Below are 22,350 nucleotides of genomic sequence, written 5' to 3'. Positions count from 1 at the left end.
CTGAGGTACCCTTGAGCAAGGTACCTAACCCCCACTGCTCCCCGGGCGCTGCACGCGGTCGCCCACTGCCCCGGGTTTGCTGTGTGTGTGTGCACGTCACTTGGGTGGGTTAAATGCAGAGCACGAATTTCGTTGGAGTGAGTTCCCTCCAATGACAAAATATGTCACTTTATCTTTTATCTTATCTTTAAGAGGAGAGACACACAACGGGGGAAGAAAAACCCAAGCTGCACGATCCTGAAAACCGGATCAATTCACATCATGTTTTCCAAAGCAGCATGTTTTCCCTGATTCTTCAATCAATGTTGCTTTTTCTTTCAAAGCAATGTCACAAAGTTCAAAATGATTCCAACAAGCAGAAGCAGATTGAAAAAAAAAATTGTCATTAAATTTAACCATGTAATAATTCCCCACGAGAAAGCAAGAAAAATAGCTGCGTGTTGCCCAAAACAAGGTTGCCCACCATTTCCTTTTTCTGCTGAACTTGTGCCAAGTAGTGGTCTAAAGGTGTTTTCAGAACATAATGCCTTGCATTATTCACACAAATATAAACACTGGATTTTTTTCAGTTTTGTTTGTTATAGTTAATATGGTAGCTGCGATAGCGATATGATAATTGCTCAGCCTTAGTATCAGCTCATTTCAGTTCCATTTGTTTATATAGCAGCAAATCACAGTTAAAAGTTATCTCATGACGCTTTCCAAATAGAGCATGACGAGACCATACTCTTGTCGTCTTCAATTTCTGACTGTTCCAATCATAATCATAGTCATAATCTCCAAAATTTGTGATGAACAGAAATGCTTCGCTCACACACAGCAAACTGCTGCTCGGGGCAAATTCATGCATCTTTGCCCTGATTTTGTAGTCAGCTTACTGGTCTAGTCAGCTTACCTTGAATACATTCAGTCTTTCACACATACGCACACATGCTGTTGGTTTTATTTATTTATTTGTCTGTCAGTTTTCAAACTCAGTTTGTCCTAAATGCCGCAGTTACATTTCAACAAACTGAGGCTACTCACTTTCCTCAATTCCTTCCATATTTACCACTGAACAGTGTCTGAAAGTGGTCCACTGCTAAAAAGAGCCCTAACGATGCAAGTTGTTCCAGATACAGATACAGCTCTGTGGAGGAAGCTGAGCAAGTGGTCCACCTCTACAGATCAACCGGGTTCTCTGCTGAATATTGTTGCCTACATGCAGCACACAGGAGGGACTGAAATAACCCATTGTGCCCTCTCTGAGTGGTGCTAGATTTCTGCAATGTGCCAGAGAAAAAGGATGGGGGCCACTTGTCAGAACTGGGTTTTTCAGCTCCTAAGTGATGAGGAACAGCTCTGCAGGCTCACTAATGTACAGTAAATGTGATGGGTGGGTTGAATTGTTGAGTTATGCAAGGCTTTCAGCCCTCTGTAAAAGTGCAATACTTTGGCATGTTGCGTAACAGATTTGTTCTCCTCGCTTTTTCAGTGTGGGCCCAATGATGCTTCCACTGTCCCTGGTCCATTTCCATCCCTGGCCTTTAACTCTGCCTAGCAGTATTACAACGATTAATTCACCTCTCCAATAACTGAGAGCCTTTTTTAGGTAGTGTAGTGTATGCCATTTGCAGAAATGCAAATTTTTAATCACTGCGGAATGTGATTTGCATCTCTGTGGTTTGTCCATTTTTATCATGCTGAAAGAAAGGATCACAAAAATCAAAATACAATCAAAACACCATTAATCAAGTTCTAAAAAAAAATATCCCTCATCTGGCTGTTTTTCACCACTCAAAAACACTTGTGTTCATTTAGACACCGGTGATGCTGCATTGATTTGTCTACATGTCTGTGTCTCTGCCTGTATTTATGTCTCTTTTGTTTGCTTGCCTAGTCCGGATGGTGTAGCAGTGGGGAATTTAAGCTGAGGCTGACCTCAGTGACGGTCACTCCGTTGACCACACCCCTGTCAACAGGACGGGATGGCAAGAAAATTGGTCTTGCTTAATGATCCATTTAGTCCCTTCTTAAATCATTAAGTCATTTTTCTTAAATTAGGTGAATTATTATCTTAAATGTCTGGGACAGTTCTCAGTCAAAGGTAGTTTCACTCAAAATACAAAAAACATATTTTCCCATTACCACCATCAGCACTGTGGTAAACAGTTTCAGTTTCATACTGACTATTTCTTCAGAAGAAGGTAGCTCCAATGAAAACCGGCCTCCAGTTTCCTTATATTGTTGAATTTTGGTTTTTGGTTTGTTTGTTTTTTGGTGTTGCAAGAAACATAAATGAAACTCCATTCACCCCTATTGTAGAAGAATATGAATAGAAACGAACCCTGAGCTGTCTGATGGCTCAATACTGCAAAAGATAAGTGAGAAAATACACATGCCGTAATTTCAGCAAGCTCATTCACTAAGAAACAATATTTTTAAAAAAATGTTGTTTTACTTCTATTTTGAATGACTTGTTAAGATGGATGTCTTCTGCGTGTTATCCTCCCAGCAGCCCAGTGCTTTATGTGTCTGTTACAGACTCATCAGTGTTGCTCCGCCTAACACTGAGTATTACAAGGCCTCAAGGGAGTCAGCCTGGATCAGATGATGCCGCTGCAGAGATGAGCAAGGCAACAAGAATACTTGGAAATTCCTCTCTTTATATTCTTTGTGCATGTGGACATGTTTCAAACATTTTATGTATGTTTGTGTGTGTGAAATCTTTTGCTCATTTTAACATTAGTAATGCATTGAAAGGTGTGCTGCATGCAAATTTGCAAATTTATAATTGTGCTTACTTTTTATGAATAGACAACTGAATGAAAGGATGCTTGCAAACATATGGCTTTTTATTTAATTGGAATGAATATTGTGACATTAAATCAAAGGAAAATTGAACATCTATCAGTGTATGTTGGTTTATGCTCCTTTTTTTCTTCTTTAAAAAAATCCAAGCAACAAACATATGGGATGTTAAATCTAGCCCATTGCACTTAAATACAGAGTGAAAAAATACACAGAATCTAGAGCAAACCAAAACAGTAAACCATGGTGAAATAATTAGACATGTACAACACAAGGCTCTTGTTCATTCATTTGGGGGACAAAAAAAAAGATTGATGTTAGCAGTGAATATGACCTATTTTATACAGTATATTTTTTTGGTTTCTTTCAGATAACAAATTACTCTATTCACATAATATACAGTTCAACAAACATTTTGCTCACCAGTTCTTTTTTTAGGGTGTGCTCATGTGTGGGGATATTATTCTAAATTGTTTTTTAATTATTATTTCTCAGTGTTCGACTCATTCACAGTACATGCTTCCAGCCTCCAGACACAGCGTATTTTCCTGTTGTTTGTCCAGTCAGTCAGGATACCACAAGCAACCACACAAACAATACAAGAGCAATGCCTTAATCAAGTCTAGTCCCATGAGCAGATTTTTTTTGTTTCTTTCTTTCTTTTGTTGTTTTTTTTTGTTTGTTTGTTTGTTTTTTGGACGGGGGTGGGGGTAAAAATTTATTTTACAACAGAGCCCACATATGAATACTGCTGTTAATCACAAGGTACATGAGAGAAGACTGGGTGGGCCCTTTAACACTGCATACCCCTCAGTACGAAGGGGTTACTGTACACACCTGTAGACTGAAAAAAAAAAATCTTTGGTCAACATTAGCAGTATGTAACAACCAAACCAGTAATAGACAGATCATATAACACCACACAGTAACATACTGATCAAGCTCACGACACTATATCTTTCAAAGACAAAGACTCTTTTAACACCATTGTTCAAATGAATGAAATGACACATGTAGAGGTTACTTCACTACTGCTTTTGATCAAAACATTATACAGAGCCTCAGGGGGGAGATGTGGACATTTGAGAACCCAAATACCAGAAAAAAAAAAAAAAAATCACTGGCCTGATACAGTTTAATGGGTGTACTCGGGCAACAAATTCAGCTCAAATAAATGGTTTCTAAAAATCTAAACTGGGCTGTAAGACAAACCAGTACAAAGAAATCAGTACTGCATTACAACAAAAGAGACCAATGTTGAAAATGAATTTACAGATCTGTGTATGTTTTGGTTGTACTTTACACGTTACATGTGTAAACACAGACAGATGCATGCAGTGATTTATCAGTCTTTGCCTTTGCAGTAGAAGCCATCCATTCCAAAAAAAAGCTCATGATTGTATATTCTTAATATTCTCTCTCTCTCTCTCTTTTTTTTTCCTCAAAATATAACAACAACATGGACTATGGTGTGAAATTTAAAAAGTGCTAATTGATGAGCCTTCTTTAGGTGCCCAAAAATGAAAAATGACAATGAAAGGACTAAAAATTAGAACAAAGGAAATCAGTCGGCATATAATTTGGCATATAAGTTCAAATCCTTACTCCTGGTCCATTGTGGCACCTGAGCTGACAGCTAGGTTTCTGTGAAGGTTTGGGTTCTGACTGTGCCTGTTTCTGCTTCGCACAGAGGAGAAGGATGTATCACAGCCGGGGACTTTACACTTGTGAAGCAGTCGCAGATGGACAGTCTTGTAATGGGCTCTGAATGTGCCCTTGTTGCTGTAGACCTTTTGGCAGACATGACAAGTTATCGGAGATCCACCCCCACCTCCCTGAAGCCTGTCTTGTCCTCCCCCAATGCAGCCCTGGGTCCTCTCTCCCCCAAGTGCCAACCCCTCACCCCCAGGCCTCCCTACGCTGATCCCATCACAGCTTTCATCACTGTCCTCCATTGGGAGTGCTTCCTCATCCTCTACAATCCCTTCCCCTTCCTCACTACAGGCTCCATCTGAGTCCCAGGAAGATCGAGCACTGCCATTGCCTCGAGGTGGGGCAGAGGAGGAGGTGCTCAGGTCCAGAACTGCCCCATCCTCCCCACTTCCATCACCTTCTCCTCCCCTTTCTGATCCCTTTATCTCTCTTATGGGAGATGCCTCAGTACTATACGACGCAGTAGACATTTTGCTCATAGGGAAGACCAGGCCCATGCGGTTGTGTCCTCGGAAGATGACAGAGGTTTGGCTGGTTGAGTCTCGATGGGGCGGATCTCTGTCCCACTGCTCTTGACAGTAGTCCAGGACAACAGAATCTCTGTCCCTACAGTGGGTTGAAGATGAGCAAAGGGTGTTGACTGGGCTGAATGTGTCTTTGGTCAGCAGCTTGTGGTGCAGGTTCAAATTTGCACTGTGTCTGTAGATGAAAAGAAAAAAAAAACTCCAGTAATTCAATTTAATTTATTATACATCACATGGTGAATGCCTTTTATTCCCATATACATTTTTATACATTTTTTCTAAGATACATTTTTTTTGACCAAATAAAAGAATCTCTCCTTTTAGATATGCTAATCATCTTTTAGCCAACATTTTCTTTTTCCATTTCTGCTGCTACACCATGCTTTTTCCCCTGCGCCAAATCCAGTCAATGTGGGCTTCCCTGGAAAAATTGTTTAAGAACTCAAAAACTGATGCAAGACAACAGTCAGCGGAATTCTGTTTATACTACTATACTTGTTTTGATAGGCAGGCTGGCTATGCGTGCAGGTTAGCGCAAGTGAGTGATTCTGGAGAAAGATATTTGATTGTTGAGTATCATTTCCAGGTTGTCAATTACTGATTATTTGGGTTAGGTCATTTACATTACTTTTAAGCCACGCATTTTTCATACAAACCAAACTAAAACAGCTATATTACTGATAAATTGAGTGTCTGCTATGTGGAACCAAGAGGAAACTGCCACATGAATGAACTAAACAGCAACACTAAGGTGTGAGTTGGAATAACTCTTGCCTCTCCTGACAACAATAAAATACACAGGCTTACATCTATCAGTGATCCCGATAACCTGTGATTGAACTATAACAAAATATGATTCCTTCTCACCTGTCTCTGCTCCTGCGGGAGGGAAAGGTAGCATTGCAGCCTTCCACTGTGCACATGTGCATCTCCTTCAGGTGTACGTTTTGGTAGTGCATCTTGACACTATAGGGGTTCTTAAAGGTCTTACTGCAGATTTCACAGTGGTGTGGTAGGTCAGCGTTTGGGTCAAAGTGAGACAAACTCGAGTCACCGTAGTCATCTACGGAGCCATCAGATCCATCCCTCTCATGGTTTACGAGCTGGGGAGTGTCCCCATTAGTTTGTCTGTGCTCATCCTCATCTAATCTGAGCTCTGAAATCTTGTCAGCTGCATGCATTGAGTTGGCATGCTCCCTGCCCTGCCTTTCTTCATTGCCATTGGGTTCTTGACAGAGTACATTTTTGTCACAGTGATCCATCAGTCTGTTTTCGAAGGTTTGGGGAGCACAGGTGATGACCCCTGTTTCACCTTCCCTTGGCCCATCATCTTTGTCCTCCCTCTCAGTCATGTCTTTACCCAAAGTTTTGTCAAACAGATGCTTGGCACCATCCTTTTCCTTCTCTTCACCATTGTAAGCCCCTCTGGCCTCCTCCTCCCCAGCTTGTATTGTACACATATACCCCTCTGCTCGCCTGCTGTCACACTCCTCGTTGTCCCTGCTTTGTAAGGGAGCCTCATCTTCAGAGCTGCTGTCCTTATTCATCTGCTCATCTCTTTCTACTGCCTCCTTCTCTATCTTTATTGGCATGCTTGACTTTCGGGACTTTTTCTTTGGTATAGGGTCAGTCATATAGGGTTCAGGGGCTGTGACAGGTTTGACGGGTACAGAGGAGGACAGCAGAGGAAGGGAGGGTAGTGTTCCTGGGGTGTTAGCAAGCTCCGCCGGGCTTACCAGACTGCGGTAGAAAGGCAGAACTGGCTGGACTGTTTTTAAATTGGGGAAGAGGATTCCAGTCTGGCCCATGCTGGGGAATGAGCTGCCGTGAAGTTTAGAGTTACTCTCTACATGACTCACCATATAGCTGGGCACTGACTTATGGCTTTCTGCAGAACAGACAGGAATGGGAGATCCATAGTCAGGCCTCTTCTCTCCTTGAGAGCCCTCATCAGCAGACAAGCTTCCACGCAGGTCTTTGTCCCTGTTGTTTCGGTTCATGGGCATGTGTAACCGTGGGTTTGGGTTGGCACTATGACGATTACGACTGCGCAATGAGCTGAACACCATGTTGCAGCCCTCAATGGTACACTTGTGCTTAATCTTCAGATGCACTGCATTGTAATGGATTTTCAGTGTGCCTTTGTCATAGAATGTCTTCTCACAGGCATTGCAAAATACACGACCCTTCTTCAGAGAGCTTCCTCCTCCACCACCTCCTGAGGCCACTCCGCTGCTGCTCCCATTCCTGTCCAGAGAGCGCAGCTTGCACTCAGGTGACATCTGTGATACATCAGAGCTCATGGAGGGTGTGCATGGTGTGGCCGGTCCATCTGAGTAGTTGTCACTAGTGGAGAAGTCCTCTGCTTCGATCTTTGTGGCAGTGGAGAGACTGTCCATTGGCTTGTCTCCACAGTCTAGATCTGCAGTAAATAAGACAGAGCTTGAACTTAGCAGGTTGCTCTCTGGAGTGTGTGAAAGAGAGATAGGGTTGTCCTTCCCTAGATCATCCTGCCCTTGATCATCTAGTCTCTGACTCTGCTGTTCCACTGATCCACGGCATGGTTGCTGGTGGTGCTGGAGCTGCTGCTGCAGTGTCGCTGTGTTTGAACCCAGAAATGGTGCAGGAACAGAGCCCAGCAGCTGGAATGGCAGCATGATGGCCATGCTGTTGATAAAGTTCTCGAAGTGGTGCATGCTGTTGCCGCTTAGCTTATCAACTTTGGATGTAGAGAGGTTGGCAGCAGTGCGTGGGGTGTTGCGCTCAATGAAAGTGCGGATGTCTGAATTGGTGCGGGTACTGGGAACCAATACCGCCTGGCCCTCCTTGTCCTGCAGAGCCATCAGCTCCACGATGGATTTGGTCTCACCAAAACGAAGGAATTGTTGCAATGTGGCAATCTCCTCTTCGAAAGTCATGATGGCCCACCGGTCCAACACTTTGCCTGCTACATCCTACAGACAGGGCAGGAACCAAAAGCAACATGGCACAGGAAAGGGAAGGCAAGGGTATAAAATAGATTGAGAAGGAGAGGAAAAGGGGGGAAAGGGGGAAAGGGAGAGAAAGAGAGAACACAATTTCATCATTAGCATTATTAGCGTCTGTTGGGCTGCTCATGCATATTCACAGAGTGGGTTAGGTGACACACCCTATAAAGTAGACTGGCAGGGTAGCTAAATAAAGGAATCAAATGGAGTATTAATACAAGCAGGCAGCACAGAACCCTGAGAACCCTCATTACACAAACACACAGTGTTTCATCTTGCAGGTCATTTCTCTTCATTTAAATCATGTGGATTTATTCACTCTGCATCAGCAGAAGCAGAAAGAGAGCACATACACACAAGCATACTAGCAGACACGTACACTCATATACACACATATACATGAACACACAAGTAAGGGAGGGGTGATCAGAAGGCGGCTCACATTGATCAAGCGGGTCCTCTCTCTCCCTTAGCCAAGCAGTAATCACATGTGAGTTCAGGCGTCTTTGAAAGCGAGGAGCGGCTTCATGCCGTAACCGTGATTAATTTTTCATCACAGAGCATTCATTGGGTGCCTGTCGAGGATTCTGACTCTACGTTCGCCATTAGATGAGCTAACATGAATTAAACGCAGCCCAACTTGAATACTTGATGATGTACTAATCGAAGTGAGTGCCTCGCACTGACATAGTGCCTGCAGCCCAGGCCTCAGCCGCCTTGGCTCCAGCTTAAGGGGAAATCTGAAGCAAAACACAATATTTAAAAATCAGGAGGCCTCCCTGGGCTGCTGTACGAAAGCAACAAGCAGACCACATTAACATGATGCCAAGAGATTTCATAGTGTTGGTCGCTACATCCCATCTCAACTCTGTTCTGTCTTAAGCCATGCTTTCCTGAGCCCTTTCTTGATCCTCTTTATCTTCCTCTAAAATTTCTCCTGTCTCTCCCGTCTTATACTTTTGCTCATTCATAGTGTGAGTTTTAGGATCTCTGCCTCCAGGATGGTTTTAGAGGTTTCCCTACCCCATAAAGAATAACATTAATCACTATGTTGAAATTGAAAAAAAGAATAGTTCAGCATTATGTGAATGCAGTTTGCTTTTTTTAAAGACTGATATTAATCTTATTTCTGTGTGTTGGTATAGAGGAATCAGATGAGCTGTGTCCCTCTGCTTCCTGTCTTGATATTAACCTATGCTATTCATGTCGTTACTCAAGCTCTGTACTTAACAGAGAGATTCGAATGTTTTCAGTCTTCTCGTGTTCCTCCCAGAAAGAAAGCAAATATTTCTTAAAATGTTGAACTAGGATTCAAGGTTTCAAGGATTCAAGGAACTTTATTGTCATACCAGCTCACATTCACATGTTTATGGTACGAAATTAGGACTCAGGTCCCGGGAGCATTAAGTGACTATAAAATATAAAAATATAAAGTACAAATAGAATATAAGCTAAACAGAAAATAGAAAAAACAATTTCTATAAATTAGTGATAGGTTTTGGACTGATTTTCAGAAATTTTCACTGGTAAGCCTATCAATACGTAATCCTAAACACACACACACACACACACACACACACACACGCAGTCATGTTTCCATCAGTTTTGGGGACATTACAGAGATTTACATTAATTTCCTGAAGGCTTAACAATCACCTAACCATTACAATAAACATTAATCCTAGCCATAACCTCAACCTAACTTTAAAGCAAGTCTTCACCGTAATGTTTAATAATTTATGTTGTACGTTTTGTCCCCATAAGTAAGGTGGGTCCCCACAATGACTGTGTAAATAGATTTTTGTCCCTACAACTACAGGAATATGCATCCACACACACACGCGCACACACACACAAACATAAAAACTGGTCACCTGGAGCACGTATCCTCGTATGTAGTCTTGTAATGTCCAGTCAAGTGCATTGAGGATCTGGATAACCTCCTCCTGCTTTAGGACAGAGAAAAGCCGGTCCAGAAGGATCTTGAGGCGGATGGGGATGGCTTGGGTACCATACAGCATCAGGCTGCAGATATCGAATACCACGTTGGAGTGCACAATCTCCACCTGGCTGCTCTGGTACATGTGATGCACCTTCAGTTTACTCAGGGCTAGAAGGTAAAAGTCAAATTTTGTTAGATTAGATTATTTAAACATACTGTGGGCCCTGGGCTGACAAAAAGAAACAGGGTAGATTTTGAAAAGGTATGAGGGGTAAGAGGGTGCTAGAACAATATAATATGGGACAAAGTCAAAATGTATATATCATTATTTTCAAATAACATTTATCAGAAAACATGTGGCTTGTCCAAATAAAAAAAATAAATTTCCCACTATCAGTTTTTTGTCTGAGATATTATAGCAATAAAATATATATAATAAAAGAGATATTATTTGAAAAAATAAAATATACCATTGCTGTGTGTATGTTCTATCAGTGATATCCAAAAATTCAGTGGGAATCAATACCTATGGCAGTTTAAACAGGCACATTCTATATGAATGGATGTCAGTAAAGTGAAATAGTGACAGTATGAGGAGAAAATCATGCACGGTTCTGCATCTGAGATGCTTAATTTTCCTCATATTTAAGTTTATGCTACTGAGAAACAAAATTAAAGTGGTCGTGATTCATGTCTGTGTCTGTATCACAAATCATCCATCTGCATATAAATAACGCAGCTTTACACTTTCAAATTGTGTGCAGTGCATACACTAATCCTTCCCATTAACCTCTGTGGAGAGCAGATGCATCCAAATACCATGCATAAAAATGTCAGGTGTCGCAGAGTAAAGGAAACCCGCATAGGGTAAAGGGTAGGGTTGATGGATGGGTCAAGCAAACACAGGTTTAGTTTAGTTGCTTAAACCTAGCCTAAATCACCAGATGCGGACTGTGGGTATAATACTGCCATTGGTCACCTATTTCAGTAACAACAAAAACAAGGGTTTTGACTAAGGTTTGGAATAAGGAATTTTGCAGCAAGAACCCTAACCTTATCGGGAAAGAATCTCATACCCAGTGGTGATTCATTTTCCGACACAGCCATGGTCTGTCAATGTTAACTGGACACATCTTTTAATTCTGGCAGCATGACGTCCTAGTGACTTGACCAGTGTACCGATCCATTCCACTTCACACAAGCTACCTTGGTATCAGCTTAATAACATTCTGCAAGAGACATGCACGACTAATAAATTGTTGGTGGTTTTAGCAATTCACTGGACTTGTTATAACCACCACCAGGGTTCTCTTGCAAATATTCAGCCAAAACAATTTCTCTCCCGATACTATTCTTTAGGGGTATCATCGCTGCAACCTCTGCTGTGCTTCGCCAATGATAATTACGATTACGAAATACAAACAAATTCAAGCATTTTCCCTTTCTCAATTGTAGGCACAGCCCATGCTATGTGTGACTGGTCGAAATCTCGCTCAGCCTATCATGGACTGTTAGCCAAATCTTCGCTTTGATTACCTTGACAATGCAGGTCACCTGATTATGGATCTGCTCTGCATTGAAATTAATGGGAAGGACTGGCCTATCACCTGCAGGCAAAATTGGGCTATATGTTGCACACAGTTTTAAAGTCTTGTTATTTGCAGTTTGATGACCTGAAATTAATTGAAACATATGCTGGAGACATTAGCGCTGTTACTATCTAACTGTTTCTGAGAGGTCTAGTAAAGACTAGACTGGAGAAGTCTTAGAAAATAAACAGAGCTTCACTGTTCTCATGCCAGTATAACAATACCACAATGTGACAGTGATGGTCATCTTTGTTTACAGTAGCTAAATATATGTATATGATACAGTTAACAATGCACAACGTGACAGTGATAGAATAATTAGAATTATATAAAATGATTAAAAAAATGTAAAAAAAAAAAAAAAATTCAAATTCAACATTATTAAGTCTATCTTAAAAAAACAGCTATTTCTGTAAATTGTTGCATTAAACTTTGGAAAAGGGTGCATAATGACTTGCTAAAGTCAGGACACACAAAGTCTAGGATTTGGCTTGTGTTTTAATGTTAACACAGTGCCAGCGTGACAAAACAATAGCTGGACAAATGGAAAAATGATAGCAAATCAGCAAGGCTACACAATAAAAACAAGAGTCTCAGCTGAATGTCTTTGCATCACCAGTCCAAACTGTGCAGTGAGCTCTTACCGTGTGCTACCCAGCCATGCTTGCAGTTTTCACACTGCCTCCTCTTCAGCTTCCCAGGCTTGAAGCTGTCACAGTTACAGTTCACCAAAGTGCAGCAGATAGCCTGTTAATACAATAAGCACAATGTTTTATTGTTAAATGGGTGCACAAGAAAATAAATTGCTGTTTTGTTTTGTTTTTTTACAACATGCAGTTCCACTGTATCATGTTTTCAAAAATGCTAAGCTCTTCAGTACTTGGTTGCCAGTGTTCACATTAGGTTGTTCTAACTTCAGTCCAAAACCGACATACAGCATGTTCAGTATATTCTCGTGCTAATGCTCATGAAGCAGCTGACACTTGACTGAATTATTCTAACTCAAGAGATCACGCTGTTTATGGCTGAACCATTTCATAAAATGAAAACACTGTAAATGCCTTGTGTCATTGTATTCCCATTTTATTAAAATTCACACAGACATATGTGCAATTGTTGTGAACCTCGAGATCTTCAGCCACAGGTGGAGCTGGAAAGTGTAAACAGTTATTCCAATTAGGCACAGCACATTTCATCATACATCAAAGGCTTCACATCATCAATATAAGACCCTTTTTATATTTATAATGTTTTCTAGTGGTCATATAGCTGTATATCCAATAATGCATAACAACAGCAGTAATAGAAAATATTCCCTGTCGTCTCATCCTTCTGTAACATTTTTTTCCTCGACTGCACATTTACAGCGTGTCATGGCTGTGGCTGTGCTTATCTCACACAACTACATTAAAAAGAGAGTTAAAAGTTACCGAACAGAAACAAAAGAAATACCATGATTGCCTAAAGTAATTTTGCTCTGCCTCTGTGCATCACTCATTGCCTGATTTGCCCTGTGAGAGCAGTTTTAGCACAGCTGTGTGTGTGTGTGTGTGTGTGTGTGTCAGTATTGCTGTAGGCCAGATCCTCTCTACAATAATGAAAGGTCTCAGACACACCTGGACCACCAAAACCATCTCAGTCAATCAATGCCTAAGGCGCACGCGTGCACACAGGTCAGAGGACTCAGTCCATTAACTCATCGGCTAATGGGTTTTATCTTTTCAGAACAAATGCAGAAAAATAGACAGAATTTCAAAGTGAGAAGGAAATGGCAATAATGAGTCAAGTTTTCTGGGTAGCTGCTGACTTGGCAGTGATCCTGCTGAAAGGACTCCAATACACTGATACTGTAATGATGACTGTGCTTCCTCTTTCTCTCTGCCTTAGACAAAAAAAAGTTACATACGAGTAACTGGGGGAAAAGCATCATCAGATTTATGATCAAAGCCAGTGTTGTTAGTGCTACATGCTGAAAAGCTCGGAGTGGCTGTGCTATGCCACCTCTCTCCCTCTGCATCTATAATGCATGATCGGGGGGTTTTAGTATACATGAGCAGTGTGCTTAGCTCCTCACTGGAGTTCACCCCCTCTCCACAAGTGGAGAAAGAGGAAAACTGTGTGTGTGTGTGTGTGTGTGTGTGTGTGTGGGTGGGTGGGGCCTCCTCCTCATTTAGCCAGTGACTTGGTTCTGTGCTTGAGGCTGGGCTTGTCCTTGAAATCTGGGATCATATTAATTCACCTTACAATAACCTCTTATAATTAGGACGGACAGACTGACCCGGGATGGAGGTGGCGGCAGCTACCTGGCCTTGAAACTCAGCGTGGTAGCTCCAGCATTCGGTTCTATGACATTCATTTTGCTTTGCGAGCAGCTCAGCCTCCTCCGGACAGTGGTGAAGTGTAAAAACCCCTTTGCTCATCTCTCAGCAACATAATCCCATCATTACAGAGCACCAAGACCCAACACGGCCCAATTAAGATAATCCCATCCCACTGTGGATGCACACACACATCCTGCTGCTGTTCCCCCTAATATACATCTCAATCAGGTGGCCCTGCTTGCTCGCCAGTCTGTAGCGTACACACACACACATTCCAATGAGCAGTGTGCTCCAGGTCGTTTATCTTAATTAGCGATTCATTTCATGAGTTCATGAGATGAAGAGCAGGAAATATGACAACGCAGGGCAGGTCGACACAACGGTGGCTCGTGGTGACCGAGACAGCCCCCACCCCTACCCCCTACCCCCACCCCAACACCCCACCATCTCTTTCTCTTTGCTGTTGTCACAACAAAGCCATTCCGTTCGCACGCATCAATGAAGTCAATGACAAGAGGACTAATTGCACAAAATGATGCAGTTGGGTCAAAGCTAACACAGTGTCGTTTTCTTTAAATTACTGATGTAGTCATGTAGTCACACACAACCCCACAACCTCCAGATGCACCTTGAATACATTACACATGCCTTTTTTTTTTTTTTTTTTTTTTTTTTTTTTGCAGTACATACAGTTAAATAAATGACAAACCGCATTTGTTTGCTTTTGGACATGGGGGGACATAATCAAGCCAGGGGTTTTCAAGTAAAACATTAAAACTGTATTTTTATTAGCAATGGTAATGCAACAAAATTATATTTAAATTGCTGTAATATTATTTTTTTTGTAATGCTATATATATATATATATAATATATACATACTATATATATCTATGTGTGTGTGTGTGATGAGGACTATGAATAAGACAGTAAGTGAAATTTAAATTAAGACTCAGGCTGAAAGGTTTTTGAATAGTTTGGAGTAATTAAACACTACTGAGTCTTGTCTCCAACTGTCATGGAATAAAAATTAAGTGACAACATAAACCCATACAGCCTCTCTCTCTCTGAATCTCTTTCTCAAATCTTCAACATTTTTCTTTAGTGTGAAAGCATGTTCAGTCTCCTTGTGCATGTCTTGATTCTGCCACCAGTAGTCAGTGCCTATTTCTTTGTTGTAGTTAAAGGCATCTCAGTTGAGAGACTGTACTCTCAGAGGTCAGGCTGTGTAGGATGGGTAGATGGAGGCCATGAATGGAGGTTAAAGAGGGAGAAGGTGAGGTTAAGAAAAGAGAAGGAAGTAAGGTGAAGAGAAGGCAGGGACAACATAAAAACGGAGTTTATGTACCATGAAAGCCAAATCCTGAGTGACAATCGACACACTTAGGTGGTCGTGTGTGCGTATGTATGTGTGAAATGTGTTTCCATGCTAAGTAAAAACACACACACACAGAGCAAGAAAAACACAACGCCAACGACTGACCTCTGGTAAAGATTAATGTGTGTGCATTATTTCATTAGCAAATATTAGAATGATTGACACCATCATCAGAGTCAGAAGAAATTAGAACATGGCTTTCTCAGTCCAGTCTGTTGAAATGACACTTTAAGATCATTTAGTCCATGTGTGGACCTTGGTCTAGAGAATGTATGGAATATATAAAAACTACAATATTCTAAGCCTGGTGAAAGTGGAACATCGTCTTCATATCACCACAGAGCTATAGCCAGAGCTATAACACACACGCACGCACACACACGCACACAGCAGAAATAAAATGAAATAGTCCTATCTCGCTTTTAATATAAAATCCTCCCATATGTGTAGAATGGCCACGGTGCGTTAGAGATTCAGCAGAAGTGAACAGCTGCTTGGACAGAGACAGTTTGGGGATGGATGGGGACTTGTTGGCCTAATGCGGTGGAAAACTAATCAATTAGCAGCAGCCAGGCACTAACTGACACTCAGTGGGGAAACAAGCAGCGCAGCTGCCAAAGAATGAATAACAACAGAGCTATCAGCAGCTCTGAGGAAGAGGGAGACTCAAGGCAAAGTGAGAGCGGATTCCATTTTACTATCAGCCATTAATCAGTTAACAAGACAATTATGGCACGTGGGAAATAAAGGAAGTGATGGGAAATATATACAATCGCTGTATTTCATGACACAGATGTTATTCATTTAAGGTTCAGTTTAAACATATAAACAGGCAACTTGCTGCAAAGCATCCACAAGCTGGAAAACCCTGCTGGAACTGAATCGAAGACGCAATGTGGAAAAAGAGCCGCGAGACAAAGGTTTATTATTAATATTATTACTGTTAATTAATATTATTACAATTATCATGAATCATTTTTCATTTTATTTTTGTAAACCACTATTACCTCTAGTTATGTGCTTACTTTTTGAGGGATCAAGAGGCCACAAACTGATTCCAAAATATCACTTTCCCACATACATATACACAAATTCAGTCAATACAACTTTACAATAAGGCTCCCTCATAGCTAATGGCTAATTTTATTTCTAATACATTAATTTTTAATGCTTTATAGATTATAAATTTAAAAAAAAAGCCTTTGGATTTCCAGGTAGTAAATTTTTCTGGCCATTGTTTATCCTTCTTCTAACCGGGCAAACCGAAAGTCATTCAGATTAATAGTTTATAATAGGTGATAAAGCATTAATAGATTTTTTATTGACCATAAATAGAGTAATTACGTACAATATCCAAAGAGTGCAGTCTTTTGATTAGTTAATTAGTTCAAACACTTAATTACTGAAGTCATTCATTTCCAAAAAAAAAAAAGAAAAAAAAATCTGTTCTACATCATTATAAAGTTCATATCTTTTATTTTTACAAACAAATAAAGCTATTTCAAAATGTCACCTTGGGCTCTGAGGGGTGGACTTTGCAAGGACAAAACAATATATTGATTGACACATTAATCAATGACAGGAATAATCATTACATGAAATATCACTGCTTCAAAATTTGTAAAAAACATTTACATATGGAACTCGTCAGTCCAGGGTGCCCCCTGCCTCTCAGCCCGGGTCGGCTGCAGCCCCCGACATATGCAGATAATAGATGGATGATGGACTTATCCTCTGCTCAACTAATTTAAAAGAAATTGCATATGATAGTAGCTGACACTACTATTTGGCTCTCAATTTTCTCAACAGTGATTATATATACATATATATATATAAATGATTAATATTATTAGATTTCCTTAATATTTTCACTATTTATATATCATATAATACATATTTAAATGCCAAATTCTACTAAAAAACAAACAAACTGCAACACAGTGAAAAGCTGAACACACACACACACACACTCCGAGGAAATAAATATCTTATCACAGCCAGAACATGCAGAAAATATTCAGGAATTTAGTGGGAGGACAGTGTTCCTGGTACCACTTAGACATCCTGCTAATACCGCCGACTTCCACCACTAGCCTCAGCCCCAAAACTTGTGTGCACGCGAGAGTGTGTGTGTGTGTGTGTATGTGTGCAGTGCAAGCAAAGACTACAGTCTCATGAATAAATCACGCCTTGGACTAAGTTGTTTGTGTGTGACAGCAAGGTAGTAAAATGTTAATTGATGACAAGCGTTAGTTAAAGTGAGGTTACGATACATGAGCTCCTTAGCAGGCAACGTGAACCTGCCTCAGCTTCTGATTTAAAGTCACACCCCTAACAAAGAGGAAGCACTTTAACGGAGCCGCAGCACATGAAGAAAAACGCTCACTTGTGATAGCCTCTAAAATGATTACATCAAGTTATACATGAAATATTTCGCTTTTCATAGACAAGCCCTCAGCTGCTAAGCCGCACAGCCCGTGTTTAACAGCTTACTTTAAAGTAAACTCCGTGTGAGTAATAGCTCTTAAAATACACTTAAAAAAAAGAAAAGAAAAAGGTAACTATGAGCATCGCTTTAACACCACGCTGGACCTGAAAAGAAGAAGACAAACCCAGGAAAAGTCTGGGCAAGTGCAAGTAGTGACAGGCCGTGTTTGAGCCTATTAAGAGTCCATAGAGCCCAAAGACAGCATGAAAAACACATTATTTCATACTCATTCAGCAGTCAATCACAAGCATGCACACACGCACACACACACACACACACACACACACACACACACACAGGCATAAAACACTACATGCTGAAATACTACAGGAGACAAAAAAGGCATCTTTACCTGAATATCCATGAGAAAGTGGTGGGCTCCTTTAAAGAAATAAAAATCTTAAAAGATGTTGAGCTTGTGTTGGAGTGGGGGGGCAGGCTGGGGGGGGAGGGGGGACCAAAGTTTGGTTCCTGTATGTGGCTCTTCGCAAGGAACTCAGAGGGAGTGTTTGGCTCAGAGAGGGAGTAAATGAGGGGAACATGTTTGTACACTGAGTCTGAGAGAGTTTGGCTCCCAGCTCTGATTAATATCAGATCTCCCTCTCTCCTCGCCTGCCTCTTGACAATCTTGTCACATCTGGCTGACAAATCCTCACAAGCCTTTTGGTGGCAGCGCAGAGCAGGCACAAGGGGTGGCTGCTGCTTGTGTGTGTGTGCGTGGGTGGGGGTTTGGGGGGTGTTAAGGGGGTAAGTTGGGGCAGGAGGGGTGGATCACAGCTCAAGGAGACGCTGAAGGGGGTAAAAGGCTGGAGCAGATACCCCCAACCCCCTGCACCCTAACTGAACCTAATGAAGCTGACGAGCTTGCTTGGCTGGAGTCACCACCGCTGACACACACACACGCAGAAAGTGAAGTGCAACAAGCCTATGCCTTTTTGTGTATATGTGTGTTTAAGTGTCTTTGTGTGTGTGCGTGTGTGTGTGTGTGTAGTGCCCCAGGCCCTGCAGCACTAAATAAGAACAGAGAAACACTGGAGGTAGAAAGAGGAAACAAAAGATGGAAATAAAGAAAAAGGACCGGTGTGTGTGTGTGTGTGTGTGTGTGTGTGTGTGTGTGTGTGTGTGTGTGTGTAAAGGTGGCTTGTTAGAGGAACGTAAAATGTGTGATCCGTTGTAATTCAATAAATGCATTCGAAAGATTCTGTTCATTAATGATAATGATTTTTTTATTCTTTCGATGTTTGGAAAATAAGAGCTGATTAACAAATAATGTCAAGCTGAATGCAGTCTGGACTCTGAAATATATATTGTTAAATTTAGACAGCAGAGGCTATTGATATATTTTACCATACCATAAACGTTCTGATAAAATATTATATAATCATAGCAACCCATGAGCTCAAAATAGAGACAATCTCAAAGTTGCAGAATTGTAAAAGAAAGTTTCAAAAAATAAATGTCTGTCAGATTTATGTAATAAATAAGTCATTGATTACATCCGGTTTCTTCAATCATCTGAATGATGTGTTTTGTGTTTGTTGTTGTGTTTTTGTTTCGGTGATCACACAGTCTCTGTTCATCCATTCTTTACAGCTTCATCGCATACATTTGTGGAAGTCAAACTCCAGCCTCTCTGGATGCTTCGCTCTGCTCTGACAAGTTGTAATCTGACAGGAATAAACCGCAACTGTTTCTCCTCCAACTGTTTAGCACTGTTTACACACACACACACACACACATGCTGTACACACATATTCACGGAGAGAGCGTTCTGCTGCTACCGACACCATCACCACACATACAGCTCAGCTAATTGTTACATTATGGCTGCAACAACATTAGGCCACTCTTAAATTACATTCCAATGGGCTGTGGCAAGTGGCCAGGAGGCTACAGGAGGCCCGGCTGCTTCGCTTCCCAAACTACAGACAGACAGACAGACAGACAGATGGGTGGATGGACTACATGTCCAGGTAAGGACTGGAGGCTGGTTATCTCTCAATTAATGAACTGAATGACACTTTTTTTTTTTCTCACGGGAGCTTATTGTCTTTAGGACATAGGTGGAAGTGATGTTCAGGACAGCATATTACTGAACATTACACACACACACACACACACGCACACACACACAATGATCTCAGAATTACAATAAATGAAAAGGCAACAGGACAATGTAAAAGAAGATGTAATGGTGGAGAAAAACAGAAGAGAACCAAACAGCGGGAAGCCTAACGTGTGTGTGTGTGTGTGTGTGTGTGTGTGTGTGTGTGTGTGTGTGTGTGTGTGTGTGTGGTGAAGTTACTGCTGCTGTTTATTGGGAGTTGTCTCTGGATTCTTGGAAGGCATGTAGGGACAATCTCTGTCCACACTAACTGGGGCAAAGAGACTCCCAGTCGTTTTGTTCATCCGTAAGACAAAATGTTTAGACGAGTCAGCATTACAGAAATGTAATAAAAACTAACTAAAAACTTTGAACAAAACTAACAGAGTTAAAAACTTTAAAATAACGGAGCTGGAATTGTGTTCACTTATTCTTTGATCAGAAAATCCCCTATTTCAAATTCCTGTCAATTTCCGATTGTTTTATTCAGACGAGGTTTGAATAAAACAATCTGAAGGTAAACTTGTGTTTAGAGGACGTTTCACATTTGAGAACTTGTCCTTGTTTTTTGTTCAATGAAAATAATGGTTTATAGAAAAAAAAATCGTATTTGTCGAAAGTAATTTATCAAAAAAAAGAAAGAAAAAAAACAAAACAAACAAAAAAAAAAGTATCAGTGACATGTAGTAGTAAAATGGAGATGCACAACCTGAACCAAAATTTCCAGTGATTGTCACTATGAGACAACTTGTTCCAACACATTTTAAAGTAAATTCAGATAAACATGTAAGCATACATATACATTGTGAATCACAGAAAAACTAAAGCCTACGCCAGCAGGTTTGTACTATTGCGTTATTACACATAAACTAGCAATCGCACAATCATTAAACTGAAATTTTTCCTAATCTACCCACCACAAAACAAAACACCGCATTACTCCCGCTCGTTATTCTGATCCCACATAAACTCCTTCCAGTTTGTCTATGTTAAACATATTCTGACTGTTTTGCGGGCGGCATGTGCAAGAAGAGCCGGAGCAGGCAGAGAAGAGTCGTGAAGAGCCTCCCCTCTTACCTCAGCCATTGTCATTTAGTCGGATGTTTCCAAGGATGCCGTGGAGTTTGCCATTCCCCGCGAGTCCCACAAAACCACTGGCTCCAACTCTCCTGTCCGCTCAAGTACTAATGCAAAAGAGCCATCACACCCGGCAGCATCTCCTTCAACAACACAGCCACACATGTACTCTGCCTCTCTGTCTTCTCACACACGTGCACGCACACACACTGAGCCACCGACACTCACTCCACAAAAAATAGAAGAAGTAGTCACTGTGCCTTTACTCTCGCTGCACTCACTCACACACACACACACACACACACACGCCTCCTCTGCTTTCTCTCCTCTAATGTTGCCGTGGACTGGCTCTAAACTACTCAAGATGTTCACTCTGTGTGTGTGTGTGTGTGTCTCAATGTGTGTGTTGAAACTGGGCACAGGGGATTGGAATGAGATCCTCCCACTCTGCATTCTCACCTCAGGAGCTGCCTGCTCCCTCCGTAGCCAACACACACACTCTCACATGCACACACAGAGGTGTGCATGCTCTTTCACGCACGCAGACAGGCAGAGACACACACACACACACACACACACATGCACACACATGTCTACCCCCTCAGAGTCACAGGGCAGTCCCCTCACAGCTGGCTGGAAGAGGGCATGACACTCATCTTTCACAGAGATTTGATCAAAAGGAATCACAAAGGCTGGAGGCTCTCCTAATGCAGTCAGGGGAGACTCTCCCGCTTTTCCTCTCTCTCTCTCTCTCTCTCTCTCTCTCTCTCTCTCTCTCTCTCTCTCTCTCTCTCTCTCTCGCTTTCTCTCTGTCTGAGTAATGCCCTAAATCAACGCTGCCCCTCTTGGTGCACACAGCCCAGTGTATGTGTGTGTCTGGATTCACCTTAACACAGTCCTGTGAACAGCCTCCATAACAAGTTATGCCTTGTGCTGTCAGGAATGTGTCAGTGTCTGTGTTGAGTGTTTCACTGGAGGAGGGGGACTTCACACATGACAAAAACTAAATGGGTGTTATCTTTAAGAATACGTGTACCTACAGCTGGGTATCAAATCTCAGCATGTGTTTCATGCTGGCTGAAATGTGCCCTTTTATTACATGGTTCCAGTTTTAAAAAGGTATTATGTAGCATTTCCAAATGAAATTGTCAAAAGCAGTTATGCATTTTGTTCACTTGTGTTTTTTTGATTATCCCAAATGCTTCCAAAAGTTTTCAAATCCAGAGGAATCTGTAATTTTAATCACTGTAACCGTGAGTTTCGCCTTTGTAACTTCAGGAGTGTGAATAATGTGAATAAACATAACGTGAATAAAATTTTAAAACATTGCTTTGTCTGTGAACATTGGCATTGGCGTTATTGGCAATGATGGTTGTTAAACAATGAACTCAACAACTCTATAGATCTAACACTATTTGTTTTTTTTTTTAGGGTTTTT

The 22,350-nt window shown here is 41.3% G+C and overlaps 1 protein-coding gene across 1 annotated transcript; it reads right to left on the bottom strand.

Annotated features, from left to right (window-relative positions):
- Positions 1 to 2,811: 2,811 nt before the first annotated feature.
- On the bottom strand, positions 2,812 to 21,533 carry bnc1 (basonuclin 1). Its single transcript, XM_046386763.1, has 5 exons — positions 20,913 to 21,533; positions 12,190 to 12,292; positions 9,889 to 10,124; positions 5,895 to 7,981; positions 2,812 to 5,202 (listed from the first exon to the last, which is right to left on the bottom strand). The coding sequence occupies exons 1-5, from the start codon at positions 20,925 to 20,927 to the stop codon at positions 4,392 to 4,394; spliced, it is 3,252 nt and encodes a 1,083-aa protein (XP_046242719.1). The 5' UTR covers positions 20,928 to 21,533; the 3' UTR covers positions 2,812 to 4,391.
- Positions 21,534 to 22,350: the final 817 nt, after the last annotated feature.

The sequence above is a fragment of the Scatophagus argus genome, chromosome 1 (genome assembly GCF_020382885.2).
Source record: "Scatophagus argus isolate fScaArg1 chromosome 1, fScaArg1.pri, whole genome shotgun sequence".
Classification (NCBI taxonomy): domain Eukaryota; kingdom Metazoa; phylum Chordata; class Actinopteri; family Scatophagidae; genus Scatophagus; species Scatophagus argus.
The sequence above is the reverse complement of the archived record's forward strand: the minus strand, read 5'-3'. Positions and strand labels throughout refer to the sequence as shown.

What these genes read in the sequence shown, in the direction of transcription:
- bnc1 (XM_046386763.1), bottom strand. An exon ending in GCATGGCTGGGTAGCACACG is followed by an intron (nt 10,125 to 12,189) that starts GTAAGAGCTCAC and finishes TTTACCTTCTAG; the next exon opens with CCCTGAGTAAACTGAAGGTG. An exon ending in TCCCGCAGGAGCAGAGACAG is followed by an intron (nt 5,203 to 5,894) that starts GTGAGAAGGAAT and finishes TTTCATCTACAG; the next exon opens with ACACAGTGCAAATTTGAACC.